Source organism: Zeugodacus cucurbitae, chromosome 2, assembly GCF_028554725.1.
Source record: "Zeugodacus cucurbitae isolate PBARC_wt_2022May chromosome 2, idZeuCucr1.2, whole genome shotgun sequence".
Lineage (NCBI taxonomy): Eukaryota > Metazoa > Arthropoda > Insecta > Diptera > Tephritidae > Zeugodacus > Zeugodacus cucurbitae.
Window position 1 is genome coordinate 81284524 of NC_071667.1, and position 19579 is coordinate 81304102.

Genomic DNA, 19579 nt, shown 5'->3' on the forward strand with positions numbered 1-19579 from the left:
AAAAACGAACAAACATTTCTTCTTTTTTTGTTTTTTGTTTTGATTGGTTTACATAAAAATTACAATACAATTTCACACATATAGTTTTCACACTTCCGCATACTTATGCATTTGTATTTTTGTATTTTTCTTCTTCTTTTTGTTTTTTGTATATAATAATATACTGATTTGTATTTGTTCTGTTTAAATTCTTTGCAGTTTTACAATGTACATATATACTATGTATGTATGTAAGTATTTATAGCATATATGGATGCATTTTTGTTACATTTACAGTTATGATTTGCCACTTCGTGCGCTGCTGCCGCTAAGCTTGCTGCAATTGTCTAAAGATTTTTTTAATAATTTTTATTTTTTTTAAATAAATTTAATTTTGCTGCTGTTTAAGGTTTAATACTAAAAAAATGCAGCAGTTTTTATTTATTTTTTTTTTGTTTCAAAAAATTATATGCAAAACAATTTTTTATATTTTTTTAGACATTTCTGCAATTTCAAATTAATTTAAATTTTTTAATAATTTTTTTGAATTATTTTTATTTTTGTAATTTTTCGCTGATTCTTTAGGCTGTAAAACTCAGTGATGCATGCTGTTTTATGCCATATTTCATAAATTTTACACATAGTTTCACAGGCAGCTGCACTGTAATTCATGCATTTCAGTTTTTCGCCTTTTATTTCAATTTCTTTTCGCTTCCTTTGTTAAACTTTTTAACTTTTAATTTGTTCTGTTGCCCTCTTGCATGCTGCGCTCTAATACAAAATTGGCCACAAGCTGCGTGTAAATCTCCTTGCACTTATATTATGCTGCTTAAAATATTATTTTGTTTCGTTTTTTTTTTTGCTTAAAACTAATTTAATTAATTTAAAAAATAAAATTCCATTTTGTCTATAATTAAATATTTAGCATTAATAATTTATATGTTTAATTAAACTTTTAATAATAACATTGATCAGCAAAGGACATAAATCTGTCAGAATGCAAGTTGTTTTTGTTTTTATATTTCTCAATTGTCATACACTTGTTGCTGCTGATTTTTAGTTATTTATTTATTTATATTTAATATTTTGTTTTTGTTTTTGTGCTTGCATGTTTTTTAAAACGAAACACAGCTTTCTAAAATTTATTTATTTATTTATCGCATTTAACACATATACTCTGCTCTTCTCTCTTCTCTCCTCATCTCTGTTTTAAGTTTTACTTTCACTTATTTTTAGGTTATGTTATGTTATGTATGTATAACATCTGCTATGCCTAGTAAAAAAATCATAAATTTTTGTTTTATGTAATTTTTTAAATTTATTATTATATTTTATTTTTTTGTTTTTGTTTTGCAATTGCTGTTTCAACAGCGTTTTTGCTTCTTTAACATCTGCTCTTTTAACAATACCATCGTGAATACTCTCTCAATTCAGCGCATACATGTAAGTAATACATATTACAATATAATTAATTAATATTATTATATTATAAATTTTGAAATTTTTGTTTTTTTTTTGTTTTTGCTTGCTCTTACTTGTGCTTACATAAAATATTACAGTACAACTAGTTTTAGTATGATTTGTTGTTGTTGGGTTTTTTGTTTCAAATATTTGTATTATATTTAACACCAAAAATTTCGGTTAGTTGCTGCTATTGTTGTTGTTGATTTTAGTTTTTATAGTTGTTGTCATGTATATATATGTATTTATATGTGAGCAGTTGCAAAATATTGTTGGTGGGTGGTTGATGTGTATAGACGGAGGGAGGGTGTGTTTTCCAAATATTTTCTGTTCTGTTTCTGTTCTGTTTCTGTTACTATGGTTGTCTCTCTAACGCATAAAATTTGCTCGAAAAGAGTATATCTAATCTATATAGTATATGTAGTATACTTGTATATGTATGTATGTATGTGTTATGTGGTTCAAGATGTATCATTAATAATAAAAAGTAATATAATTAATAAAAAAAAAAATAGTGTAGCAATAATTTTTTGTTGTTGCTGAATAAAACTACGTACGTAATGTATGTATATATTTATATAAAAAATAAGGAGTTACGAGTGACGTACATATATAAGCATATATACATATTTATATGAAATATAGATTTAAGCGCCAGTTCGTCAGCTGTTTAGAGATAGTGCTTTGTTGTTGTTGTATAGAGTTTTTCAATTAAATGTTGAGTACACTACAAATTTTGTTGTTGTTGCTGTTGGCTACTGCTTATTTAGAATTGTAGTATTGTTGTTGTAGATATGTAGTGATCCTTGTTGGTTTGCTGATTTTGTTGTTGCTTATTATTTGTTTGTTGTTGTTGTTGCTGTTGCTATTGTTTGCTGATTTTTTGTTTGCGATTTTTTCTATGGTCGTTTTTACTGCTGGTCGGTCACGCCTATTGTAGTTTGTAGTTCGAATATTTCACGCTTCTGCACATATTTACTGCTACTTCTATTGTTGTTTAGTTGTTGCTGTTGTTGTTCTTTCACTCTTATGCCTTTACTTATACGTACTGCAGCTGCTTACATTTTGCATATATGCATTTCTATATGTATTTATGTTTATAAAGTAGTTTTTGTATTGTTGTTTTTGTTGTTGTGGCTTAGATATTTGACTTGGAGAAACTGACGCGCAAGTGATTCGATTCGGAGAGCTGGTGATTGTGCATTTTGATGAGCGCCAAGACGGCTTCTTCCACCGATGACAGTTGCAGAAGCGCCATTTTGCGGTCCTTACTGTAAATGCGAAAAGAAGAAAATTATTAATATTTGTGTTGAAAAAAAAATTTAAAATTTTATAATTTAAAACTAAAAAAGTTAAAAAAAAATTGGATTAATTTTCTTTTATTAAAATTAAAAAAAAAGTGTGAAAATTTTTTTTTAATTACAAATTTTTTGAATAAAAAATAATTGTTAATGTTTGAAAAACATTTTTTAATAAATAATAGATTCCAATTTTTATTAATTAAAAAAAAAAATAAATAAAAAAAAATATAAAAAATGTATTACAGTTTTTTTATTAAAAAATTATTAAAAAAAAAAATTGAAAAAATTAAAAAAAAATTTGAAAAATTTTAAATTACAAATTTAAGATTTCAGAAAATTTTCAAACAAAAAATTAAAAAAAAAGGTGTTACAGATTTTTAAATTAAAAAATTATAAAAAAAAATTGAAAAAATATTTAAATTACAGATTATTTCAAAAACATTAATATTGTATAATGCTGAACTAAATCCTATTTATAATTTCATTATTATATAAACTTACGGGAAAAATTTGAATGCTTTAACTTCGAAATTGTTGGAGGTGAATGCTTCCTTGATATCTTCCTCAGTGCACGATGATCTGTTACAAAAAGAGAAAAAAGTGTAGAAAGCAATTAATAAAAGAATTAAATTTAACACAAAGCGCTTTATAAGCACATATTTAAATATATAATCATGTCTGTATGTATGCATGTATGTATGTGTGTGCACGCATGCATTTTCCAGCAATTTCGCATCAATTTTCCTAGCCGCTGCACAAACCGGCCACGCACCAACACCTCTCTCTCTCTCTATTCGCTTACCGAATTGCAAATTGCTTCTTTACTTAGCCATCTGCCTTCGACAATCTCTTCAATTTCACGCTACCAGCCACTTGAGTGCACCTCGAGTAGCGCGTTGCAGCTTGCCAGTGCTGTTAAGCGCACTCGAGAGTAACCAGCTGCATATATTTCTATAACCGCCACCCCCAGCCATTTTGGCCAACAATGAACCACTTGTGTGCGCCGTTCTTCCGCCATTTACCCCTTTAACCTCTTAGCGTCACGCGCTCATTGTTTTTTGGCGTTGAAGCGCCGCTGCATGCCGCAGTGTGGCATGTTTAAATTTAGCCGTCGCTTGTTATTTTTGCATCATGATAGTTGCTGTTGTCCCTAGACAGACACACACAGCAGGTGAGTAGAAATTTAATAATTTTAACGACGGGCGGCACTCGACAGATCCAGGAGACCCGGCAGCACCCCAACTGCTTGCTATGGTACTCAACAAAGCGTTGGGGTTGCAACCGAAGGTGTCACAGCTTAAATTCACCAAACAGCCAATTTGCTTAGAGGAAAGTGCGAAAACAGGGTTTTGTTTTCTTTTCTTTTTTGTCGCCGCGCATCTTCGGTTGCTGTCAACGACAGCAGCTAATGAAATAATACTAAAATTATGTTTATTGGTTGCAGCTGCTCTCTGTGTGGCATGAGTGCCAAACTGATGGGTTTTCGCCATTTGTGTGTAGTCAACAGGCGCCCTATAACGGTAATTGTAATTGGGGAGACTGCTTGTTGCTCTACGGTTTTGTGCATATAATACAACAGCAGGCGATCAGACACGAAGCACCACTTAAATGCGTTGCCATAATAAACGTCGACATGCTGCTGTGCTTTTCTGCGCATTATCAAAAGCTCTAGCGCTAGTGGTGCTGGCTAGGGAGTTCGCTTGGCGACAATTTAAGGTGATATTCTGATATTTTGTTATATAGGAATGTCTAAATATGTATGAGTTCACTTTTGATGTGATTCAAAAAGTGAAAGCTCCTGAAAGCTTGTGAAAGCTTTAGAGCTCCGAAAGTCAGATAGTTTGAGAAGCTTTTCTACCAAAGAAAATAAACCTTTCCTGATCAAATCTATAAAAAAGTGTTAATAAATCGATATGCTAAGAATTTGAACTACGAATACTAGAGCTACCATTCTGTTATCAAATTCTAAGATCCCATTTAGAAGGTAGGCTTTTGATATCAGTAAAGTAGTCAGCACTGAAACAAATACTAAAATCGTGAACTTTAATGAAAGCTTTCACTTGGTAGGGAGTGCAAAAGAGGTAAAACGTTGACAAAAAGAGAGTTAATAAAACAAGAAATCTGTTTTAAAAATTCTAATATTCCATTACTAAATAATACAAATATTTTATATAACATATAACAGTTTTTGTGTGTTTAACTAAGCATTCGTGCATAATCGTATTTGTTCAACTTGGAACTTCCGAGTTCATATCATATGTGATCTGGCTCTTCTAGCGTGCTAGACATATTTTTGTTTGCCAATTATGGGAAATGTTGACACAGCTGAAAACTGAACTCGCTCTATTTCGAACTGTATTCGACGACGAGAATTCTTGCGCTCAAACATTTTTGCATAAAATATTTCACATTTTAGAGCCACAAGTTTAGTACGATTAACCGCTTCCGAGGAAATGCATCTACAAAGGCACAAGCTGTGGCGGCTCGCCCTACTGACGTTGCTGAGCGTTTGCCACTTTCGAAAGGAACACAATGGCGGCGTCGAGGCACAACGCGTACAAAGGAGGAATGATACAAACTTTCGCATTGTCGGCGGTTTTTCGGTGACCGTGCAGCAGGCGCCGTTCCTCGTGCAAGTTCGTGTCGATTCGAAGTTCGTATGCGGTGGCACATTGGTGCGTGAGAATTATTGCGTTACGGCGGCGCATTGTGTTGTCGGTACGAAGGCGCGTCAACTGCGCATTGTTGGCGGCGCAACGACACTCACGCAAAACGGCTGGCAGGCTAATGTGCTGAAGTATTTCTTAATGCGCGGCTGGGGTCTAGCAAGTGTTAATAATGATGTGTGCGTAATGAAGCTGGATCGCATGCTGCGCGGACGCAACATACGGCCGATTCCATTGGCATCAACCCCTTGCAAAGCTGGCACAATTGTGCGAGTCTTCGGTTGGGGCATATTAAGCGAGCGTGGTACGAGATTGGCGGAGACGATACGCGCAGTTGATGTACCGATCATAAATCGGTATAAATGTGCATTACAGTATAGAGGTTATGCTAATTTGACCAAGTCTATGATGTGCGCCGGCGTACCGGGGCTAAAGGACTCTTGCTCTTCAGACTCTGGTGGTCCGTTGATCTGTGGCAACAGTCTTTATGGCGTCGTGTCATTTGGTAATGGTTGTGCTGAAATTGGTTTTCCGGGAGTTTACACGAAGATATTGGCGGTCAAGCGCTTCATTCTGAGATGCATTCGGAAAGGATAGCGTTGCTGTTGGTTGCGGTAATTATGGTGTGTTTGCTCCAATGTGGTGAAAAGTGTGAATAAGTTCTCTCTCACTATCTCCATTTCCTGAGTATGAGTAAGCTTAACTTAATTGTGAAATTATAGATTTTAGATAAAGTAAATTGTTTGTGACGTGAGAGATACTATTTTTAATTGTTTCTGTCGTTTAAAAAAAAGTTGAAAAAACCATATTATTTAAAGCTGTGCTTTAATTAAAAGCTTTCGGTAAAATACTAAATTGTATTAATATTATAACAAGATATTTGGGAAAGTGTTTTGTGTTGCTACAAAAACAACAATCCGTTATTATAACAATTCAAGACTATTCAGGCTCTTGAAGCTTTTGGAGCTTTTGTAGTGGTGTACCCTATTCAGCAATCCAAAACTTTTTTTTTAGCGGACAGTTCCAACATGGTGAACTCCTATTATTAATCTCATTACTTCTACTCTTTAATAGACTTTCAGAGCTTTTTGAGTTTTAAAAGTAATAATTTTACCTACCTATCGAGAGTAGGAAACCCGTTTCTAACAATTTTTGGTATTTTTGGATTTCCAAAAGTGAATTTTGCATGAGCTAAAAATAAACGCAGGTCCAAAATTTTTGAACCGATCTTATGCATATATCTCACACATACATACATGTATATTTGTCTTCCTTAAGTTTAATTTTTTTATTAAGAAATAATTTAATGGTTCTACTTACGGAATGTTACTTAAATGCAATGTGGCCGATGGTGGATAAATGTTTTGATAATTTTTGCTGCCCGGTTTCTTGAATCGATGCAATGGATTTTGTGAGTAGTCGCGTGTGAGACCGGCATCCGGTTGTCCCTCCTTCGGCAGCTGCACAGCCTGATGTTTACTAGCCATAACACGTATCGCCTTACCCCACAAGCGCAATTTGTCAAGGTGATTCATAGCTGCAAAATAGATGTGAAAGAGAGAATTCATGAATATACATACATATATATTTACAAATATTCGATATATTATAGGTAGCAAAGCAGATATATGAGGTGTAAATTTAGTCAACAAATATCGCTCGGCCGTAGACGAAGCAAATAAATGACCTTACAAATGCCGAGCATGAGCAAATAAATATCACTTCGAGGGAACTGTTTATGTTTACAGTTAAATATAGTTGTTTGTGAAAAAGTTTATGCCTTGCAGAGAGTATGTTTGCGCCGTTAAAGCAACTTGGCACGTTTTCGAACTTATTTATTGGTCAACGGTTTCGGTTGCAATTTGTGTTGTTTTTTTCTTCTTCTGAAATATAAAGTCCTAGCGATAAATGTAACTGTCACCATATACTACAGGTGTTAACTTAGAGAAGAAAAGGAAAAGTAGTGGTGAGGTGGAGTGGTAAATGGGGGCTCTTAAGTTCGACTCTTGAACCGAGGCTATTGTTCATAGATTATTTACTAAATTCGATCGATAGTATAACGGTAAGTAAAAGCATTCAGTTGCGTTAGTGCTGAGGTTATTGTCCTGTGGCAAGTAGAGTGCCGCATATGTATGTATGTGGTATGATTATGCAAATATATACAATAATAATAAATATACACAGAATATAAACATTACATTTATTCCAACTGTAAATAATCTAACAGTACATTCTTGTATCTATTAATGTAAATGCCTCAACTGTCTAAGTAAACTTCCTTTGCAATGTGGCAACAAGCTGTTTGTGGCATGCAAGATACAATTTATACAATACTTATCACAATGCAGCTGCGGCTGTCTTTAATTCAATAATATGTTGGTTGTACAACAAAAATAATTTCAAAGAATGTTGCAGCTGAAAATACACTAGATATAGTTAAGTATAATATTAAAATGTTGCAAGCTATGAAGTTCAACGAGCTAAGGATTCTAAGGATTCTATGAAAGCTTATTTGTGGTCTTTAATGGAAGATGCTTTTAGGCGTAATTGTTATAAATAACGGATTTAGGTATTTTAATACAAACATTGGCTGAAAAATTTAATTATTTTACTTGTCAGAAAATAAATTCAATAAAATCGATTCACAGATGTAAAAATTGCTTAATTAAAGCACCAACAGCAAAAATTTAGAATTTTTAATGCATAATGCGCCTAAAGGTATGCTACAATGGTTTTTAGCTTATTAATTTCTGTGTGGTAATTGTTTTTTATTGTTGTAAATGGTAGTTTAAGCAGTAATTTTATTATTAAATAAATATTTTATTTATAATTTTGGATTATTAACAGCCATACGTCATACTTTCAGGCGAATGACAATTAAAGACACGCAGCGAAGTAATTTGAAAGTGAGAGTAAATGTTATAAATATTAATATGGAATTTCTTTATTATTTTCAGTAGTAATATTTGCTACATGCAACTCAAGATAATATTAAATTGAGGAACAATAATAATTTTATTGAAATTGCACAAATAGCAATATTATCATAAATATTTATGCAAGCAATTCGCAGCGAAGATAACACATTTTAATCTGACTAATACATACTTAACTATGCAACAGTAAAATTATGAAAAATATCGCATGGTATAAAAATCTCATATGTAAGTAGCATGTATTTAGATGAGATTGCATATGGAAAATTAATATTAATAACATGAAATTTCCTTCCCCCACCACCACTCACAGACACTTCTCGACAACAATCAAAGATGCTAACGGAACAATAAAATTTTTCGAGCAGTTGTTGTTGTTGTTTGTATGTGCCATTGAAAGCACACGTCGAAGGTAAGTCGAAATGGAAATGTTCAAGAAAATATCATGAAAATAAACATATCGCAGTCAAATGTTCGAGCGCAAATTAATTTGTACACACACGCACATATGCAATACAACCAGAGAGAGCGCATAAAAAATTTACTTGCACGCTCGCTTGCACTTATTTATCGCACCTTCCAAGTTGAATGCCGTGTGTGCAGTTCCCTAGAGACAATCCCAAGAAGACGGAAAAAATGAAGGTAAAAGGATAGCGCGCCGCTATCAAAGGCAAGATGTGAGATGTAAGTACGATTACAACAACAGCATATGATAATAGTTGTTGTAAGTGAAGGGACAGTACCGTTGCCTTGGTAGTGACAGCCGCCAAAGTACATCGACAATGGAGTTGGAGATGGAGACGACGACGCCGCCGTCGATTGCCGTTGACTGTCAAAATATTAATGGACCCCATATAGACTACTAATGTGCCACCAGGGCAGTAAAATCATTTCGTGAACTGCTAAAGTGCACAGACACACACAGAAGCGAAGCTATTTGAGTATGCACTAAAGGTGTTGCCGTCGGACGGTATGGGCTTTTATACGCTTACATATGCTCATCAAATATTTAAAAATTCATTCGTTACTTTACTCGACACTTCCGTAGCGAAGAGTGGACGATGGCGCACTCAGCACTCAGCACTTCGCAGAAGATGGAAAAGAATTTTATACAACTGTAAGAATGTACGAAATTGATGTGGTTGCTTGGAAAAATATGGGATAGTGAAAGAGTTTCATACTAGCAAGCTTAATAAAGCTCAAAGCTGCTTAATTAAGCTCAAAGCTTTCAAAAAGCTTACGAAACTTAGGTCTAATCTAGTAAGCATAATTTTCGTCCTGAAATCTTAAAAAAAAAAATACGTTCTTTGACAGTAGATCTGTCCGCAGTATGGATTAAATGCAGAAATCTTGCCGAAAACTTCCAAAGCTTCCAAAAAGCTTATGTCTAATTTAGTATATTATCAGCAGATCCGATATACTTATAATTAACTTTTCAAAGTCTCTCCTAAAACATATTATTCGACTACTGATCAGACCCGAGAATAAATTGAATACAGACATCTTGTCGGCAATTTTAAATTTTTCTAAGATCTCTCCAAAAACATGTTCTTCGGCAGTAGATCTGACTGAGGATGGATTAAATGCAGAAATCTTGCCGAAACTTTTTTCTGCTGAGATCGTGAACCGATTCCGAAGCCAATAGCTGTAGCAGTATCGCTTCTGTTACAAGCTGTGCGTTTCCTTCCGGGTCCCTTAAAGCGACTTCCTTGCATGTTTCTTCAACTGTCTGCGCATAGTTGAAGTCACAACAATGCTTGAAGCTGTACAATTGAGAGCTGAGTATAAAATCGTATTTTACATGCATAAAAGAAACATTATTTCCTTTCTTTCGCTGCAACTTCTCACAAAGTGAGTTAACAACTTAAGTCCACTGCTGTCGGACAGTTGCAGCGCAAATGGCAGAAATGCATGGTTCTGTAGTAAAATATACATGCAAGTAGCGCTTCGCATGTGTAATGCGAGTGGCAGTTGGACAATTGTCGCTGACAAAGTGGAAGGAAATGTGAAAGGAAATTAATTATTTAAACCAACGCAGGCAAATTAACATATGAGCAGACATTTTACAGTTACTTGTATGTATATGAATGTATATAAGGTAAGAAGGGCTTACAGCTAGTAGTGTAGGGTTAATTATCTTTGAGACGCAACATTGATTTTAAATTCCGTAAATATTTATAATTATTAAATCATATTTATATTCGTAAAAATTTATTAGGTCTACTTTGCTTCCGCCGTTTTCCAATAGATGTCTCTAGGGTCAAGCACTGATTTTTTTTATATCGATCTTGGACATTTGTGTTAACATTAACCCAACAAAATATTTGTAGAGATCTATTTGCATCCCAAACTTATTCTCAACTGAAAATGTCACTTTTTGAGCCGAATTCTCGACATTTGCGGGAAATTTTGCTTTTCTTTTTAAATTCCAAGAAAAGTGCGGCTGAGGCTCATCGACATTTGTAACCGTTTTTATATAAAAAATAAACGGCGGAAGCAAAGTTTTTGACCTAATAGTAAAATTTTCATAAATGCTTTTAGCTAATCTATTAAATTCTACTATCCGATCTATTAACTTCATTGACCACTACTCTATAATCAAGGTCCGTTCAAAAAATAACGGCAATTTTCAAATTTGCAATTGTCAAAATTTAAAATTTAGCTTTCATATTCGCCAGACATAACTCCTTTTTCCTATTTAAAAAGTAAATAGAACCTTCAAGGACAGTCTTTTTACAAGCTTAGGAGAAATCGTTGAAAGAAACAAAGGCTTTCCTAAAAATCGATTTTGAAGGGTTTTCGGACTGGCGAAACATACATAAGATCACATGGTGACCCTTCTGAAGGCTTCAACATTAATGTGGTCTATGAATTTTTTTTTTTTTTTTTCAAAAAACGAAAATTCCCGTTATTTTTCGAACACACCTCGGATATGAGTTTGCATAACGAAAATCTATTCTATGTATTTATTTATTTCTACGCAATTCCGTAGCATACTATTTTACAAGAGCATAAAATCTACAGTTACTAGTGCGTTTGTAAGTCTTGTTGCCTACATTAGCCTGCCTGGGCGCAATTTCCGAGCAAGTTTTATTAATAAATTATTGCAAATATTTTATAACAATTACAATTGCCGTACAAATAGCCTTTGGCGAGCTTTTGCTGTAATTGACTTTACACATTTATTTACAATTACACAGCAGAGCGCCTTAAAATATGTTAAAATTAATTATAAGCACTTTGCGCCAAATGTATGCGCAGTCCAGAGTATTTGCCAAGGACATGGTATATACATGCATATAGACATAAATACGTGATATGCGAATAATGGGGTATGTGTGCTGCCCACATGAGGGACGCCACTTTTAAATAGTTGCCATTGAATGGCTGTGTGTGTGTGTGTGCGTGGGGTCAGGGCTTAAACAAATCTCCAAAGTGCTTTACCGTTAAATTTGTTTGCTGTTGGTCCTCACACATGTATTGTTCAATTTGCAAATTTCCACAAATGTGTGTGTATGTGTGTGTGTGTTGAGTGTATTTAAAATGTGAGCGCACGCACATGTGCGCTTTGTATGTCATGTAATATTTACATTTTAATCTCCCTGAAGCGTGCAGGCACATACTTATATAAATATATATATAAATTTTACATACATACATACATACATATGTATATATATATGCAAATTTATTAATACCAAAAATATATTTAATACACTCGCTCCAGCTCCTGCGCTTGAACTACAAATGCGACATGCACTTAAAATGTCAAATTATTGTTACATATGTATGTATGTGTGTGTGCGTGGCTCTTTTTACAACTCATTTGACAACGCAACTTTTTCACTTTGACATTTCCAATTGCCATTTTGGCATAAACACTACCTTTCGCAGTACTCAAATATTCCATTTTCCACAATTTTTTTTCTCAAATTTTCTGTGAAACTTTTTTTTCAAATTGTTGTTTTTGTTGTAACTTCAGCTAGGTCGCAGCTGTTTTTGGTTTGGTTGCCCAAAAAAACCTATTGAATACTTTATATTCTAATTACTGCACTCATATGCAGTTAATTACTACAACAACTCGCTGGCTTTAGCATATAGTATCTATATATGTATGTATGTGTCTCTCTCTTTCACTCTGTGTGGTTGCAAAAAATGTCAAAAAGTGCAGCGAGGCGGCAACAGTCCAACTTTTCCACTTTCAATTTGTTCAAGTTTAATCTCAGCTGGGCGTCGTTGCAATATTTCACTTTGCTAAATTTTTGCCGAATTCCTTTGTGGCATGCAACCACGCCACTATGGTTGGTAGCAGGCCAACTGGCAAGGCAGTCAAGCTTACCGTTAAAGTATATTGGAATTATGTTTTAACTTGTGTAATTCATAAGTGACGCTAGACACACACACACACAGCACTCACACTTGCAGTGAGCAGCGCTACTCATACATAATCATATGTAGTTAAGTGCCACAAGTTGTGGCAAAACTATGCAAAACTTTTCATACTGTTCATTTATGCAACATTAATCATGACGAAATTTGGCTTTTCATGCGGCTGGGATTTGTAATGAACACACATACCTTAGAACACACAGACATGCACTTACCTAAAGTAGAAGAAAGTAGCGTTCAAGCATTTGTGGGGCGCTCATGCTTGAACGCCAACTAAAGACTAAAGTAATTTGTTGCAGAGCTTAAAGCTCTGCGTGTTTTAAGTTTTTAAAAATTTTTAATTTTACTTTAAAAATTAAATAATTTATTGCAAATAAAAAAATTAAAAATGTCTATGAAAATTTAACGGCACTTCCGAAGCCTTTGCGCTTCATTAAATTCTCAAGCAAATAATCAACTCACAGGTATTGCATTCAAATGTAATTGTAATTGAAAGCTTAATAATCATTCGCATTTCACTTTGCCCAAACATTATAAACTTATTAACATTAATTACAGTTATATTTGCAATTCAATTCGCGCTTGCAATACCCGTTCGTATACGTAACTCCCAGCGTAAAGAATATGCTCCGTTTGTCTCTCAGTCTCGCTGCTGGCTTACCGCTATGTGCTTGCTGCCTGCCATTTGATTATCTATTTGTCTGTCTCTACGTCCATTTGTGTGTGAGTTTGTTTGTCGGCCTACCAACGACGACCCGCCATTTGTATGCACCCTGCAGCGTGGAGCGTGTGGCACGCTCGCTTGCTTGCTTGCTCGGCTGTGGATGCGCGGCGCGGCGCGAACGTGCTGTCATGACAGCCGTTAAATACACCGTTTGCTCCATTAAATATGCAACATTATTTGCACAATTTCACTGGCTGCCGCTGAGCTTCTGTTGGCGAAGTGTTGCTGCCGCGCCGACACCGTCGTCACCGTCGCTGCTGTTGACAATTGAGTTGGCGCATTGGTTCACACGACCGCATGTCGCATGTGTGTGTGTGTTTATCGCGTATTGGCAGCCCAGTAGGGAATACACAGCGGCAGCAAGTTTAATTATCCAGCTAACGAATTTAGTAATTCGCAGCGCATTTGAAAGTTCGTGTTGTGGTTGCAGGGCAGTATTTGTATGTGAATACCAAATGGTTGAAGACACGTGCAACAGTTGTACACACATACAAATAATATCAATGTATGTTAAGTATGAAAATAAATAGAAGAAAAAAAATATATATTCCCGAAAATTTAACAATTTTTTTCTGAATTTTTAACTAAAAAAATTAAAGATAAAACCAAAATAATAATTTTAATATAAAAAAATATTGAACAATTCTTAAATTGTCATACTCAAAAGAAGATAAAATAATTTGGCAATAAATGAAATGTTTTTTGAAGAGTTGCCACATGACTTGAAATGTAAACAAAAAAATTAAAAATGATTAAAAAAAAATGAAAAAGTGCAGATATATTGTTTAAAGTAAAAAAAAAATTAAGTAATTTCAAAAGTTTTTTTCTGAATTTTCAACTCAAAAAATTAAAATAGAAGAAAACTACAAATCTTAAAATATAAAAATTTAAATAAAAATAAATGAATGAAAATATAAAAATTATAAATAAATTAAAATAAAAATTTGACTAAAATTTCATAACTAAAATACTATTAAATAATTTGGTAAGATTTACTAAAAAAATTATTTTACAGAGTTGCAGAATTAGGTGGATTTAAATGTTCAAATAATTTTGAGATATAATAAAAAAGTTGAAGGACTGCAATATGATTATTAAAAGGCTTGAATTTAAGTCTAGAATTGTACAGAGTTGCCACCTATATTAAATTTTATGTATGTATAATCAAAAGAAATATTTAAAAAATTAAATTATAGTATCAATTGAGCTCTATTATTTATTATATCTTTATAATGGCAACAATAAAGTTATTATTTTATATATAAAAATTCAGAATTCATACAAAAAAAATTAAAAAAAAAATATATAATTTTATGTCTGTTTGTATTAAAAATATTTTCCTGAATCTGAATACCACTTAAAAATCACCTAAGATTACAATAGCAACATAATCTTGTAATGCCAGGCGATTAAAGTCTCTATAGCCTCTAATACCTCTAAAGCAAAATTATCAATTAAATAATTAATTCTATACTTTTCAAAGCACAAAATTATTAACTATAATATTTATTGCTTTTCCTCATGAAATAATATCCAAAAATTCCCACTTCAAGCCAAAAATACCAGCTAATCCACTTCTTCCATAACCGTACATATTTCTATGCATAGCAGCTGCATATATGCGCCACGAGCACGCTTCGCCATTAAAACATTCAAGTACATACGAAGTTTAATTCGAAAAAATCCTAATTAGTCTTTCGCGTAATCTAAATAAATACGCCCGCAATCGCCGCAAATTAGCAAGCATTGTACGCGTATGTAAGTAGCCGAGCGCACATGCTGAGCAAAGCAAACACCAAGTGTAGCCGGTGTAATAGCCGGTGACCCCAACGGCAAGTCCTGCAAGCAACAGGAAGGCTAACCAAGCAAGCAATCAACTAACCGAGAGGCGGCGGATAAGCCAATGCCAACAGCAGTCACACCAAACCGACGGCGACGGCAGCGACGCCACCGGAACGCGACAAGTGGCAAGTGACAGCGATGAACACCGACCAGCCAACAATTACCAACAACTACAACAGAGCGGCACACAATAGTCGCAGGCGCTGACACGAAAAAGCGCAACCAACCAGCTTACAACAAACAAATATGAATTCGCTGTGTTCGCATGAGTGTGTGTGTGCTTGTTTGTGCTGGTGCGTGGGCGTTGCTTGTTTTTGGTGAGCAGCCAACGGAAAAACGGAAAATTTCATGCATTTTAGATTAGGCGAAAATGTAATTTTAAAACGCGACCGATTAATGTTCAACACAAAATGCAACAACAAATACAACACTAACACTAATAAACACACGCCGTGGCGTTGAGTGCATTCGAGTGTTGCACGAGTGCAATGTCGGCGGCAACAAAAACAAAAAAACATTTAACGACAACAACAACAAGTGTTAGCAATGAACAGAAACAATGGCCACTGTGTGTAATACCACAAAATGCTGTTGGTTGGTCGGCCAACTACACGCATGCCTGCATTCACGTGAATGTGCATTAGTATGTGTGTGTGTGTTTGAGTGGTATAAACACAAAACCGCTGTGCAAACAACAAAATTGACTGTTATTAGTCGCAAAAGGAAAATAGAGCAATGTTGCACGAACGCGCGTGCCACATGTGTGGCAGGCAAATGGTGTTGCCAGACTTAAAATAAGTAGTGAATAAAGAAATACCTAATAAAAAAAATGTTTTTTTTTAGGGAAAGTAATTTAAAAAAGTTTAAAATTTTCATAATAAAATTTCAAAAAATTCGCTCTTTGTCGCTGAAAGCGATTGCAGATGCCTTTTGAAACTAGAAAATAATAAATACTTGCCTTCTGGCAACGCCAGTCATGCAACCAGCGTCGCTTACAAGTGCATTAGTATACTCATTTGTTAGGTGGCGTCGTATATTCGCGCCTTGCATTGCGGACAAATGTTAAACCAACAATTGAGTCAAGTTGACTGCACCGAGAATGGATATTGGCGGCGGTTAAGCGGTAGCACGAACCTTAAGTCAAGTTAAGTTGGTTCACTGTACCCGAAGGATTTGAAAACGTTTAATTAAATCTTCATTGATTTAGAAGGCATTCATAGGGCTTTTATGTAAATCTTTTTCATTTAATTCATCGATAAATTCACTTTTAGAATACCAAATTTAATTTCTTTGGGGTAAAATATAGAAGAAATTGAATGGTGAGACAAAAAGGGATATTTTCAGAGCCTTTATATATTTTATCTTATTTTTTGCAACTTAAAATTCTTTGCACAATTAAAAAAAATATCAGTGATGTGGAGAAAAATATTTTTGAGAGCCGGCGGTGGGGGTAGGTCAATAGAAAATATATATATTTTCCCGTAGTTCCTAGGTGAACATAGTATTTATCAATAATTTTTGGTGGTGTTCGATTCGCAACAAATTTTAGCTCTTTTCACAAATTTATTTGCAATTTACTTGAATGCAACAATAAAGTCGTCGAGTTGTATAACGGCATGCTATACTTGATTTACAACAGTTGTTTGTTCGATTCGTCAATCTCCAACTTTTGTTCAAGAGAGTGCTATGGATTTTTTTCAATAGGAAACTGTGGCTATATTTAATAAAAAAAAAATAAAAATATTGGTTCTAGGTTTCTTAAAAAAATTTATTTAAAATTCATGCATTTGAAATAGTTCGTATTTTTTTCCCGAAACTTAATTTATATAAATTTATTAAAAAAAATTATAAAAAATGATTTTCCGCTAATAAATATATCGCAGCTATCTACTTTTAATATCTTTACTTGAGAGTTTGTCGATAAAAAATGTTCGTTTCTGATCTTATCTCGTCGTTATCTATCACATTTATCTATTTTCGAAGTGAACTCACTATAAATGTTCGCTCATATTTGTGAATTTATCAATACAGCAGCCAATTTGCATGCAATTTTCGCACAAAACTTAAGCATAAATAAATGAAATTCCAAATAAATAATAAAAAAAGTTGTGGAAAAAATTACTAAATTCCATATCTAGATATATAATCTATATATGAACCATACATCATTGTTCAAGCCAAAGCGCAACTTAATTAAAAGTGAAGCCTCACTAGTACTTTTCAGCAGCGTAAATGTAATTATTGTAAAATATTGAAATTGTTTTCATAGCAAATATTCCAATTTATTATTATTAAATGTATCACTATGTATGTGAAGTACAGAACTAACCGCTATAGCTCACATTTAAATACTATATATATACATACAAGTAAATATGTATGCAAATAAAGCATTTCAGCGCTTCTTTATGCTTTCACAATACAAAATTACAAAGGATACTCGCAAATACCACAAAAAAAGAGCGGATTTCCAGCAGCTTACTCCCCGCTGCTCCGCATAATCATATGGAATATATGTAGATATAAAACATGAGTGTGTGTGTGTGTGCTTAACTGCATGCATTGAAGAAATATTTAAAATTCCGAAATTTATTAATTAAATAACAATCGCAAGGTGGATATAAAGAGTGCGAGAGCGCAGCGAAACCCCGCTTGAGTTGGGTGGTTGTGAGTATGCAAAAATATACTGTATATGTGTGAAAGAGTGCAGCGTGACACAGGTATTGTAAGGCAGTGCATTATGTTGCACGCGCTTCGCTTCTCTACCTCCCTCCCTAACTACTCTTCAACCTGCTACCAACTGTAAAACCCAAATGGCAAATGGTTCCGGTGCCCAAGTCTGTTCCCGGCGATAATGAACCAGCAGGAGAGGTAGAGATAAGCAGCACGAGGAAATGTATTCTGCGGCAAGTATGTACGACAGAGAGAGTAAGAGGGACCGCTGGTGAGTGGGTGAGTAACGCTGGCGTGACTGCCATTCACCGGAAATCGAACAAAAATGCTTTTAATATCGAATGCAACCGCAGGCCGCAGCAACAGCAGCAGTTTTCATTTATTGCTTTTACCCCACCTCTCCAACAACACGCAACACTTACAAAAGCAACAATGTTTGTTTTTCTTATTGACTGGCTGTGGTTGTTGTTAAGCTCATGCGCTCGGCGCTCTCCTCTTATGCACCGTTATGTTTATTAATATTTTGCGGTATTGCAAATGCCATTGCGAGCAACTTGCGGCGACCAAGCGGCGAAAGAGGAAGGAAGGGCTACAGGTGAATCACGCTGAAAGGTAAAAAACGAGGCATAAAAGCGACGAGGTTTGGGTGGCGCTGATCTTATCTGCGAGAATGTTGATGGAAATGCTTAGTTATGCTTTCGCAATCAAATATTTAATTACACAACAATACAGGAGAGAGCCGGGCGGGCAGCGCATGCAGCGGGTGCGCTGTAAGCCGGACAAAAATGGATAATGAATAAATTCCTTTTTCGTTACAAAAACGTACATGAAATATTTTAATGCATGCACGCATGTACACTGTTGCATGGAAAAAATGCACTTTTAATTAAGAAATTCGTTAAAATATATTAAAATAAAATTTTTAAAAATAGTATAAGTGCACTCGCTCGCTCTCTCTCTCTTATATTTGAGCAACTAAAATAATTTTATATGAAAACTAAAGGTAAAACCCAATAAAAACAACAAAAACACAAAGCTCTGCTTTCACAGACCAATAACACTTAATGCTGTTAAACAGAAAGCACACGCAGCAGCGCCAAAAAGAGAGTACCAAAGGTGTGACACACCACGGCAGGGTGCCTCCTCCATGTCGTCGGCTACTGAAAATATTTATTTATGAAATGCTTGCGATTTCTTGCCCGGCCATGACGTTTATTGTGGCATAATGGACACGGCACGGCTCGGCTCGGCCATTGTGCCACAGCCATTGTGAGGCACACAGCGAGTGTCAAGCTCGATTGGACATTGGGCGCTGTGTGCCCTTTGCTCTACATACACCTTTGGTTGTTGCTTTGGCATTTTCATGCACGTTGGCATTTCGTTGGGCTGAGGCACTTGGCAATGCAGATAATTAAGCTTATGAAAATTTCAATTATTTCTGTAAATCCTCGCCAACCAATCGCCTTGTTGTCCCACAGACGCTCACAACGGCTGGACTGCTATTTGTATTTATTGAAAAGTAAATTTCATTTATGAATTGCAATTTGTTGGCGACAGTCGGTGTCGGTTTAAAACGGATAAAATGGCCGGGGTCAACAAAAGAAAGCA

At 34.6% G+C, this 19579-nt stretch overlaps 1 protein-coding gene across 10 annotated transcripts in view; it reads right to left on the reverse strand.

Annotated features, from left to right (window-relative positions):
• Nucleotides 1-828: 828 nt before the first annotated feature.
• LOC105220190 (polypyrimidine tract-binding protein 1) overlaps nt 829-19579 on the reverse strand; it is a 325184-nt gene continuing 306433 nt past the window's right edge. For all 10 annotated transcript variants that reach the window (XM_029043894.2, XM_054225420.1, XM_054225418.1 and 7 more), the window contains 3 exons: nt 6728-6944; nt 3243-3320; nt 829-2711 (listed from right to left, as the gene is read on the reverse strand). In XM_029043894.2, the coding sequence (XP_028899727.1) occupies nt 2579-2711; nt 3243-3320; nt 6728-6944 (428 nt within the window). In that variant the 3' untranslated portion in view covers nt 829-2578. The remainder of the gene's footprint in view (nt 2712-3242; nt 3321-6727; nt 6945-19579) is intronic.